Source organism: Eublepharis macularius, chromosome 7 (assembly GCF_028583425.1).
Source record: "Eublepharis macularius isolate TG4126 chromosome 7, MPM_Emac_v1.0, whole genome shotgun sequence".
Classification (NCBI taxonomy): domain Eukaryota; kingdom Metazoa; phylum Chordata; class Lepidosauria; order Squamata; family Eublepharidae; genus Eublepharis; species Eublepharis macularius.
Window position 1 is genome coordinate 88,682,814 of NC_072796.1, and position 12,259 is coordinate 88,695,072.

At 40.2% G+C, this 12,259-nt stretch overlaps 1 protein-coding gene across 1 annotated transcript; it reads right to left on the reverse strand.

The window, feature by feature from the left end:
• Nucleotides 1–522: 522 nt before the first annotated feature.
• PENK (proenkephalin) lies at nucleotides 523–11,301 on the reverse strand. The gene is made up of 4 exons (XM_054985666.1): nucleotides 11,170–11,301; nucleotides 10,954–11,073; nucleotides 9,753–9,890; nucleotides 523–1,325 (listed from the first exon to the last, which is right to left on the reverse strand). Exons 3-4 carry the CDS (start codon nucleotides 9,885–9,887, stop codon nucleotides 657–659), a joined length of 804 nt encoding a protein of 267 aa, XP_054841641.1. The 5' UTR covers nucleotides 9,888–9,890; nucleotides 10,954–11,073; nucleotides 11,170–11,301; the 3' UTR covers nucleotides 523–656.
• Between the last annotated feature and the right edge of the window lie 958 nt (nucleotides 11,302–12,259).

Below are 12,259 nucleotides of genomic sequence, written 5' to 3' on the forward strand. Positions count from 1 at the left end.
TCCATGAATTTAGAAACAGGTTTTCAAATGCTTGTTTTGAAGATGCCATGTTGTCTTGGAAAATGCCTTGCTCACCGACCAGTTGTGCAAACTGCACCAGCTAAACTTATAAAGAAGTATGTACTTATAAACTCACATTGAGCCAGAGATTATCAGCTTTCAGTGCAATGAAAAAGCATGGGTCATAAATCTGTAGAATACCTACTTTGCCTTAAGATTTTTTTTTAAAAAAGGAAAATTGGAAAAAATCCAATTTTTCTTTGAAGACAGAACTAATTGCAAGTTAGCAGATACAACACATTATCGAATATTTCTTTGTTATAAAATGGTGATTGCCAAGAAACAATAAATACTTCTGGATGTATTATGCAGGTAGGATGAACAATTTATTGTATATACAGTTAAGCAATTGTGCTGTTTTAAAGAAATGGATACGTAATCAAAATTGATTCAGCATGAAAAGTACAACATAGACTCAAAACAGACAAAAACAGAGTTAGTTGACTTAAAATAGCACAGAACTTGAAATAACAGACAGCAGGTTGCATTATTAACTAGGACAGTAAAAAACTGTACAATACAAGCAACAAATTACAATAAATCATGATAAATGAGGCAGTCTTTCAGTGGCGACAAAAGGGACAAAAAGGAAGATATTAAAATCTCATAAATCCACCATATCTCTTTTCCATCTCTGGAACTTCTTTGGAATTACTTTCTCCATCATCGTCTGAAGGAAGAAGAGAATCAGCAAAGCGCTTAAGAAATCCACCATAACGTTTCTGGTAGTCCAGCCACCACTCTGGCCTTCCCACTCTTCTCATGAAGCCACCATACCTCTTTTGCAGCTCTTTGGCATCATCTTCAGTTTCTGGGCTGTGCCTTACATTTCTCATGAAGCCACCATATCGTTTCACGATTTCATCATCATTATCATTCATGTCCCGATAATGCCCAATGTCAACATTTTCCCCTGTTCCAAGAAGCTCTTTCAGCAGATCAGAGGAATTGGCCAAAGCATCATCATCCGAGTCCTTCTTCATAAACCCTCCATACCTCTTAGTTAGGATATCCCCTCCATTAGGTTCCTCCTCTGGTTCTAGACGATAGAGCTCATCCATCTTCTTCATGAAGCCCCCATACCTTTTCATGAACCCACCATATTTTTTGGCTAGCAAATGACTCTCATCTTGCTCTTTTAGGTTGACCCCTAGGGCACCATTACCTTCCTGGGAATGATCCAGTTTAGTTAGTTGTAGGAGTTCTTTGCAGTTTTCCCAGGCTTTGGCAGAAGGCAACTTTCCTTCACATTCTAGTGTACATACCTGAAAAATAGTTTGATTTAGAAAAATATGTTTAAATATAAGACTACATTTAAGACGTTTTCTTGGTTTGCTGAGAACGCAGAGAAATATAAACTCCCACATTTCAGAATATAAATCAAGGATATTAATCATGGCTGTGCACTTTGCAGCTTTGTAGCCTTCTCTGATACATCATATTGAGAAGAATGTATCTACTATGGCATAGAACTGTATCAGATCTAGTTTGATGAAATTTGGGAAGGTTCTCCATCAATGCAAGTAAAACAATCACACGTCTCAAAATATTCATAGCTAGAGCTAACATGGCAATATGTCACATTATTGAATATAATTATAATTTGTCCCATTGTTACATTTTACATGTATCTGTACAATATACATGTAGAAAAACTTAAGGCAAACCTGTTTCTCATCCCACGTTCTTTGTAGCCGCATGTCATAGAACAGGTATTATCTGCTAGTCTCTGCCATATGGACATCCACTCAAACAATAACAATCACATATTCTCTGTTGTATAACATCTGAAGCAGTGCATTTTGCTGTAGCCCCAGTGGAAAATCCTCAGAATCTATGTTTTTTTCCAGGCCTTTCTCTTAGAACAACTTCATACAACCAACCTCATTTTCATTTCCCTTTTAGAGATTTTTGTTATGTGCCAAACTTGTATACATAAGTGTCATCTTCCAGTTTATTTAAACATTGTAATGCTAGCTTTCCACACAAGTTAGGGTCCCCAAGGGAAAGAACAGTGAAACACGTGTGCACGCACATACAAACACAAACAATTAAAATACATAAATGGGAAGGAAGCTCAATGAGGGAATGCCAAACACAACAGAAAAGTCTTCATCCACTGGTGGAATACAATGGCAGTAGAGGAGAGGCAAATCTGCCTAGAGAGGGAATTCCATCATTTCAATGCCATGACTGATGAGGCCTGTTTGGGTTGTCATCTAGTCTCAGGTGGTGAGGGCCCTGCAGTACCAACTGCAGCTTCCAGATGGCAGCCCCCTCACAGCATAGTCTAATGTAGTAATCTCATGCAGATGTTATCAGGGCATACACCACAATGGCAAGATCTTTTTTGCCCAGGAAAGGCTGCCACAGGCTTGTGAGATGAAGCTGGTGAATGGTTCTCCTGGCCATTGCCATCACCTGCTTATCCAAGAGGAGTCCTTTGTACAGCAGTATCCCCAGGCCTCAACCCTGCTCCTTTAGAGGGAGTATAAACCCATCCAGAATAGGAGATATATCAATTCCTGGGTCAGACCTTCCCTCCACCAGTAGTACCTCTATCTTTTCAGAATTAAGTTTCAGTTTACCAGCCCTCATCCATCACAAAACTGCCCCCAGGCAGTTCATGGATTATACAGTTCATGGATTGCACATCCTCCTTGGGATATTTTGGAAGTGAGAGATAGAGGTATTATCCACATATTGGTCACAACCCAGCCCAAATCTCTGAATAACCTTTCCGAGGGGCTGCCAAGCAGCACTCCCCCATTGTCACACTTTGAAACTTACCTTTGAAGTATGACCAAAACAACCATAAATGGTGCTTCCCATTTCTAACCCAGAAAGGCAGCCCAGAAGAATACCATGATTGATGATATCAAAAACCACCAAGAAGCCCAAGAGAATCAACAGGGTCACACTCACCCCCATCCCTCTCCCAGTGCAAGTCATCTGCTAGAGTGACCAAGACCTTCAGAGCCCCATAGCCAGTCCTGAAACCAGACTGGAAAGGATCCAAACAATCTGGTTCAGCCAGTTACACAACAATGATCATACATTTGTAGCAGTACTAACTACCTTTCCAAAGGAGACCATAAATTTTTGCCAAAAGAGTCAAACATATTCCTAATGTTAAAAAATAGCATTTCTAAAACATTCTATATTTCTAATTTAGCATATCTGACTCATTACATTTAGTATATTGTATTATTTCAGAAACGCTACCTATATTCTTTAAAATATTTAAATGCTAGTGATTTCTAAAAAGTTAGATTTTCACATATACCTAGTATAATGCATGACTTGTCACTGCTTCCCATGACAGAGCCTTCCCTACAAATATGTATTCATTCGAGTTCAATATGGCCAATGAATTATACTTTGCTACATGCAAAGATGTTCCTCAAACATCTGTAAAAATGCATTGAATCAAACTAAAATGATTTATACTGTTTAATAACTAATTGGAACTAACTAACTACCAAGTTTCACTTGTGTGAAATACATACTCATTCCAGTCCAATATGGCCAATGGATTAGGAATGCTCAGGGCTTTTTTTCAGCAGGAACATGGTGGAACGGAGTTCTGGAACCTCTTGAAAATGGTCACATGGCTGGTGGCCCCGCCCCCTGAACTCCAGACAGAGGGTAGATTGCCGTCCGCGCCGCTGATGATCTAAACTCCCCTCTGTCTGGAGATAAGAGGGCAGGACCACCAGCCATGTGACCATTTTCTCTGAGGGCAACCCACTGAGTTCCACCACCTCTTTTCCCATAAAAAAAGCCCTGGGAATGCTACATGCAAAGTATAGCTTTGCCTTATTGCCAGGATTTAGCTCTTAGCACTTGCAGCTTGTGCATGATTCCTGACAAAACAGGGAACTGATGCTTACAATTTCGATTGTTTACAGGTTTTGGAACTAGAGACAGAGGTGAAACTTAGGGGGGTGAGAGTCCTACGTTCAGGCTCTCTGTCATTGCAGAGAGATAATGGTTGTCAGTATTGTCTGCAACAACATTCCATTGAATTGCGATGCAGATACAACAGTTGGTATCTTATTTGACACTCATGTGCGGTCTATAATTGTTCAGTTTCATCATGTAGCATTCAGAATATATAAATGTGGTCTTTGTCCAGAAAATAAAATTATAGTAAAATGCAGTGATTTTTTTTTGTACAGCTGTGGCTTTTAATATTAAATTCAGACTTAAAATTTCAACCAGATTCATCCCCCCCCTAAATAACTTGGGATAGAAGCAACTCACCACACATATACTCCCCCAGCACGATCCTCTCTACATTAACCGGATTGTACGGGAATAACTGGGTTTTGAAATCTTTGTGAGAATTCAAATGAAATTTATAATCAATTACTGAGAACATTTCCATTAACAACAATTGGAGGGGTTAGTGTCAGATTTGATTTTTACAAAAAATTAACAGAAGTATGTTTGATTGCAGTTCAGCTAGTTTCATGTCTCAGAAAATATCCTGCATATCTCACTCCAGTTGTTTCATTTTCATAGTCATGATGAGCCAGGCGGTGTAATTTAAACAATTTTTAAAAATCTATTATTCTTTTATAATACTTTGCGTTAATAGTGGTAGAGTATGGAGGGTCAAGCCAATGTCTGAAGAATCAAAATATGTCTAACCATTTTATTCTGACTGCTTTTAGGGAAATGATTAAAAGAAGCTCAGAATCTGGCAGGATAATTATCTCTCTGCAATGATGGAGAGCCTGAACATGGGACTCTCACCCCCCTGGGTTTCACCTACGTCTCCAGTTTCAAAATCTGTAAATGATCAAAAGCATAAGCATCAGTCCTCTGTTCTGTCAGGAATTGTGCACAAGCCTCAAGTGCTAAGAGCTAAATCCTGGCAATAAGGCAATGCTCTACTTTTGCCTGTTGCATTCCTAATCCATTGGTCATATTGGACTGGAATGAGTATGTATTTCACACAAGTGAAACTCGGTAGTTAGTCAGTTCCAATCAGTTATTAAACAGTACAAATCATTTTAGTTTGATTCAGTGCATTTTTACAGATGTCTTATGTACATCTTCAGTTTAAATGGCTATGCTGAAGAAACAATATCCACTACTATACTAATCAGGGAAGGATGGGGCTGACCTAGTGACATGCTGAGCTCTCTGGCCTCTGGTTATGTAGAATACTTAAGTGAATGTCCATAAACAATAAATTATGTGATCTTCCTAATGCCATCAATATTAATGATCATGGTTACCTAATTACATGGACAAAAGCTTGTGCCTGCTTCCCATGTGCCAATATGTGCAGGGCATAAACACAAACTTTGTTTTCCCCATGATTAGCATCCTTAAAACATATAAAGAAAGATGAACTTCAGAACTGGGCATTTGATCTCATTCTACGTTTTATCTTGACAAACATTTTACAAGTATTCATTAAGGCAAACTCTTCCTATTTTGACATTATGGACTTTTATGGGCTAGAATCAAATGATCAGCATTTTGTAGTCCAGGACTTCCCTTCAGGAGAAATTTTCCATTACATCTTTAATAGCTTAAAGGGCTATTAAAATTTAGTATAGAGAACATCTCCCCCTCCCCTTCTCCCGCATCTCAGCCATGATCGAAAAAGTCTTGCATGCTTGACTATGAATAATAAAGGAGGTGTTATAACAGTGACTGCTCTCTCTATATACTATTGATGGCACTGGGCTTTCTATGTCATTTTCACAGGTTTGTATATAAATGAACATGTTTAAACATATGCAACCATTTCGAAAGCAATGTATTTCTCACCACTTCCTTCACTCTAATGTCTCCTGCATTGTTATCCTGTTTGACCTGCCTTTTTCTTCTGTATTACTCTCAAGAAAAAAAGGAAACCAACTGGCAAGACAAAAGGACCTGTTCATAAACAATATTTTTTACAGAACCATAGGGACCTAAAATAAGTGACTACATTCTCAAACATACTGGCTCCCTTAATTTCAACAAGAGAATTAAGTCTAGAGGAAATGCATCCTTCATTTTAACATTGATATTTTGGAAGGAACTGTGGTTCAGTGATAGATCACATGTGTTATATACAGAAGGTTTCACATTCAATCCCTAGCATATCTTGTCCAAGGAAATCAGAAAACAGATGGTGAAAGCTACCAGTCAGAGAAGACATTACTGAGCTAAGTGGACTAATGGTCTAACATCATATGTTCATGTTACAATCTATGAATAATGTTGATATAGTATGCTAGAAAGAAATGTTTTCTAAACCAGTTCCATTTACATAAGAAATTCCTGTTCTATGGTTGTTGGGGGTTTTCCGGGCTGTATTGCCGTGGTCTTGGCATTGTAGTTCCTGACGTTTCGCCAGCAGCTGTGGCTGGCATCTTCAGAGGTGTAGCACCAGAGGTGCTACACCTCTGAAGATGCCAGCCACAGCTGCTGGCGAAACGTCAGGAACTACAATGCCAAGACCACGGCAATACAGCCCGGAAAACCCCCAACAACCATCGTTCTCCGGCCGTGAAAGCCTTCGACAATACAATTCCTGTTCTATTGCCAGTACAAATGTTATAACAAAATATATAATCTGTTAATGGCTTAAAATGGAAGGAGAATTGGAACATGGACTTATTTAATTTTCCACTTAATCCTACAGTTCTACAGATAGAATTAGAACTACTGGTATGACCTAAAATGATGATTTGGCCATACTTTTTCTGTCTCTTTTACATTCAGATTTATCTTTCTTATTTAGATAGATCATTTAATATTTTGGATTCTTCAGTTGACTATTAGTTTAACAGTGGAACAAATGGATATAGATTGGAATAACTCTGCATAGCACTGTAACTTTCATAATGATTTTAGGAGTAATACCATCCCCAGTGGCTTGAAGAACAGCATTGTGAATCCAATGCTAGGCTTTTCACCAAGCAATTACAGGAAGGGGCATTTCTTTTATTTTGTATCTCTCATTCACTCTAGTTGTCATGTTTTCCACATTAGCTATGGCTACATAATTAGGCTGATTTATCTTCCTGGAATATCTGATCAGCAACTATGAAGATAAAAAGCAAGCAAAATAAGCACAGCCTATTGAAATCACAGTAGTGCTCTTGAATCAGGAGGAAGTGGACTACCTGTTTTCTTCAACATATATAGACTGAAAGAACATATAGTGTTTTTTCACTGGGTTCCTAAAGTCATATTTCTCTTTCTCCCTTCATAAATACAGTCTTGTATCATCACAGTCTTCAATATCCAACAAGTAATTGCTGCAGGTAGCTTTGGGCAGAAAGCCTGGAATGTTGGTGCTATAATGAAATGTCTGCCCTGACCTGGATCGCCCAGAAGAGCCCGATCTCATCAGATCTCAGAAGCTAAGTAAGGTTGGCACTGGTTAGCTGATCCTATTTAGCTCTCCAAGGTTGCTATGAAGAGATAAGCAATGGCAAACCACCTCTTGCCTTGAATACCCCAGCAGGGTCATCATAAGTCAACTATGACTTGACAGACACAATGAAATGTCTAAGGCTCTCTTGTACTTCTTGCCAAAGAAACCATGACCAAGTGCAGAGGTAGTAGTGTGTGTCTCTGTTTCAGGGTCCTGTAGGGGAAAATTGCCTTATAGAATCATAGGGAAAAACCCTCAGACATTTTCTTTTTAGGATTTTTTTGCCCCCACCTCTGGAACAGTATCTCCCCACTGGCATATTATAAACAGCTTTTGAAACTCATCTTAATTTCCAAAACCACTTGTTACATAACATTGAGGGCTGCTGTTCAAGCAACAAACTTGTCTAGTCCCTCCTCCCCGCGCCGATCTTGGCAATAAAATAAAAGAGATGGAAAGCCAGAAAGATCAACAAACCAGTTAATGATGGAAAGTTATTTCTGCAGATGGTTTGAACAAAACTTTTCTAATATGAGAAGACCAACCTTCCCAATAAGTGCAAAATTCTGCCTCATTCTCCCAATAGGAACTACATAGTGATCTACATAGTGATCTAAATGCAAATGATTACTGAAACTTTCTGGGTCACGTTTTCCTTCAAATTTTAAATATCTGAATACTGCTTGGCTCATCTTGGCCAAACCAAAAAAATTCATCATATTATGACAGACAGCAGTTCAAAATGAACCTCTCAAGGAAAGGACTGTAAAATCCCCCCAAGTGGTAATTCTGTCACTATGGGGTTGTGAATTAAGCATGGCAAAATTAGCTAGTGAGCTGTTCTTTGGTGTCCACACCAGTCTTAAATCTCTTGGATGTTATCATGCAGTTTAGGATCATGGTTTCGAGTGTCCAATTTATACATCTTACTCAGAGTGCGAAGAATTCTATTTCTTCCCCTTTATAGATTGCTTAACCCTTCGACACGCAACAAGTCCGGAAATGTGCAATTAATGCTGACTTTTATATAAATGTTGCAATAGTGCAAACGTGCAAAGTGCAAAGTGCAAATAAATAACATGCAATGAATACAATAAACATAGTTAATACAATTCAGTTGTCCAAGTCATAATATAAATGTCCGAAACAGACCCACAATGAGGATATACTAAAGAGGAAGTCACAAGGCAGTCTTATGGTGGTGGCTCAAGTCCAACGAGATGTAAAATCCACAGGTGCCGACGGGATTATGCAGGCATTTTATACAATTCCCGTTTCGTATGAAACATATGTCCATTCACCTATGTCCGTCATTCATTTGGAAATGTAATAGGTCTTGAGCAGTCACGTTGGAGTGGATTGGCAACCTTCCAGTTGTACTTGTGCCCAAGAAGAAGTATGTTTCATACGAAACGGGAATTGTATAAGATGCCTGCATAATCCCGTCGGCACCTGTGGATTTTACATCTCATTGGACTTGAGCCACCACCATAAGACTGCCTTGTGACTTCCTCTTTAGTATATCCCCATTGTGGGTCTGTTTCAGACATTTATATTATGACTTGGACAACTGAATTGTATTAACTATGTTTATTGTATTCATTGCATGTTATTTATTTGCACTTCGCACGTTTGCACTATTGCAACATTTATATAAAAGTCAGCATTAATTGCATATTTCCGGACTTGTTGCTTGTACTCCTCACTATCCGGTTTTCTCCCCTTGTTTGGCTTAGTTTAACCCTTCGACACAGCAACTAGTGAGAAATATGAGAGCTCTCCAAGGTACTGAACTATCCTGGTATGCTTTTTGGTACAGGGATGTATTTGTTATGCATCTGTAGCAGAATCTAGTAAGATAATTTGAATATCAGATACACCATAATGCTAAGATCAGTTCTCATACACTCTTGTAGCAGTGGATGAAGAAGTACACACTGTTTTTGAGGTGATATACAAAAAGTATATATATACTGGAAATTCAGAATAATTATCTGCACTTGATACTGTACTCAATTATATAGATTAGAATCAACATATCATACATAAATGTGTTTAGAAAACGCATTTGGTTATTCTTCACTGACTCTATGATTATGTATGGGTGATTAAAGTGCATTAGCAGTCACTAATCTGTGTTAGTGAACTATGTGAGGCTGAGTTTTGATATTTCCCTGTGGTTTACATGTACTTTATAGCTTTCTGGGGTTGCAGAAGAGTAATTTTCTCATTGGATTTCCTTACTGGGTAACATGGAGTGGCATCTTAAAAAACAAACAAATGAAGAGTTAATTCTGCTTACCAGAGGTTTGATGTTGGCATAGGATGCCAGTTGGGTACAGAATGTACAGTCTTTGTTGCAATCTGCCTGAAGAGTAAGGATGAGGCATGTGCTAAGAGCCAAGAGTAAGAAATAAAATCTCAGAAGAAATGACATGGTCTGCAAAAAAAGAGGGAGGAATTTAGACCAGTAACTGTCACCTGCTTCCTTGTTGCATGCACATCTCCCCTCCCAAATATTGTTTTCTTATCGTTGAACACATAATGCATAGAAGGAAATCAAGAGCGAAAAGTTCTGCTTAATTAACTTTTACAACAATTTATCTGAATACATTCTTTTCAAGTTAGTCCCATTGGTTCAAATGGCCCATACGTCAAAGTAAGGGCACTCAAGGTTTAAATGTGTGTAATATATTAAATAAAAATTTAAACCCTGGAATGTCATTATAACTTATATCTTTTTAACTTTATAGTAGAGGAGACCACAACCCTATGCCAGCTGGATCAATGGAAGATGCAAGATTCTGGAATATAACACTGAATGAAGTGATACATTTTGATGTGGATGGATAAATGTCTCTTTCCTTTCATTTTTCACTCAGAATTGATGAACTTAGAATAACTACCATTCTAATGCTACTGACAAAGGTGTTTTACCCATCCATGCACCTTGGATGAATGGAGAACATTTATCCTTTAACTTTTAGCCTCTCTTATAGTTAAAGTACAAAAGTGTGTTAAATTTGGTTGATTAAGAGGTTCCATATGAAATTGTCTTTTGGAACTTGCCCCCACTGTTTTTAGGAACAAAAATGTACAGTGAATACTGTTTTTCCTCCTCTTCAAGACATTATCAACACCAGAGAGAAAGCAATGGAGGTAATTCCAGAGAGCAAAGGAGCACGTCTGAGGACAGCCACTGGTGAAAAAGAGCAGGAATGAAATGCCTCAAAAAGGTTTCTCCCAAGTTCATCACTAAGGTTATGCTGCTTAATATAACATTATAGGAGCTCCCCAAAACATAAATCCATTCTCAGGGAAGCAAACCACCTAGGAACAGAACTGAAACTCTCAGAAAATGGTCAAGATGGGGAGCTGTGTTAATCTGTCCGTAGCAGTAGAAAAGACTAACAACATTTGTGGAAGGGTATGAGGTCTCAGAAAAAGGGACTATCTGCCTTAAAGTCTCTCATCTTTACAGCACACACCCACTCCCCACTTACATTTTCTTTTCCTGGAACGGTGGCTCTTCTGAAGTGAGAAGCAGCTTTGATGGAGTCTCTCGCTTGGAACAGTTCCTAGTTATTTGGAGAAGAGCAAAGCACTGGCTGCCTCTCGAGGAGCTGTAGAAGGAAAGAAAGAAGCAACAGTGAACGCTCGGGGTGAAGTGGGGGCATGAGATGCAGTTACGGAGGATTAGCAGCTGCCGCAAATCTTACAGGGGCGCGGCGAGGTCGGATCTCCTGTCGCTGCCTCCCTTTCGCCTCCCAGGGCTGGTTTCGTTTGCGGGCTCGGAAGCTCTTCTTAAAGTCAGGACCCAGGGAAGTGGAGAGCGCCACTTTATAATTAGTCAAAAAGGAGAAACGCGCAGCATTCCCCAATCGCTTCCAGGCTCCATCTGACGCAGGACCGACGGCATCCAGTAGGCGCTTCTAGGGGGTGGGGGGGGGGGGGCGAGGAGAGCTTCGCACGCGTCTGCCAAAGGCCAGTGGCGGACTCACGATCCTCTTGTTCCCCAGGGTACGTGGGAAGATGTGCGGCTCCCCTCCCCGTCCTCCCCCACTAGGCATTAATGTCACCCCAGAAGGGGTGAAAGGGTCCTTTCAGAGGAAGAGGGGGACGTGGGTGGGGGGAGGTTGGTTCTGCTTTGGGGAGGGAGATGTCCAGGGCTTCCTTTTTCAAGCTCACAGGTTCAGATCCTGAACCTGTCACAGGAGGAGGCTGAGCATGAATTACCGCGCAGTTTGCTTAAAGGATGCAGAGGGAAAGAAATTCTCTGGGGCAGGATCGGTTCATCACCCCAGTGACCCAAGTGGTGGCTTGAGGTGCCAAGTGGCCGAGGACAGCAACACAGGGCAAGGAAACAGCTGTGGCTTGCATCCGTCATTGTTTCCCAGGCTAGTGAAAGGTGGGCTCTAGAGGTACTTCCATGGGCACATTTGCTGGGGGCTCATGAGAGGAGGCACCTCGCCCACACCCAGGACCTGAAGACTTAATACAAGACAGACTGCAGAGCCTGGAGCCTGCCTTACATCTTGCTGCGTTGCACAGGAGGGGGCATGCACACTACCGCCTCTGCTGCCAGGTAACAGGGAAGGGGCCGCAAAATGCCTTGAACGGATCTGCTTTAAAATCAAATCCCTTAAGCAGCTCCCAGTGAAATATGGATCCGGGATCAGAGCTTTTCAAGGGTAAAGGAGAAGAAATTAACCCAGCCCTCGATATTCATTCTGTATAGCCAGGTCTCCACGTTGCTTCATGGCTGTTGCTGCCCCTGTACAGCCATCACCTGCCCACAGAAAGAAAGTA

Excerpts from the sequence above, each read along its gene's own strand:
- PENK (XM_054985666.1), bottom strand. The coding sequence starts at position 9,887 with ATGTCATTTCTTCTGAGATTTTATTTCTTACTCTTGGCTCTTAGCACA. Across the intron at positions 1,326-9,752 it reads ATGCCAACATCAAACCTCTG|GTATGTACACTAGAATGTGA; the intron begins GTAAGCAGAATT and ends ACTATTTTTCAG.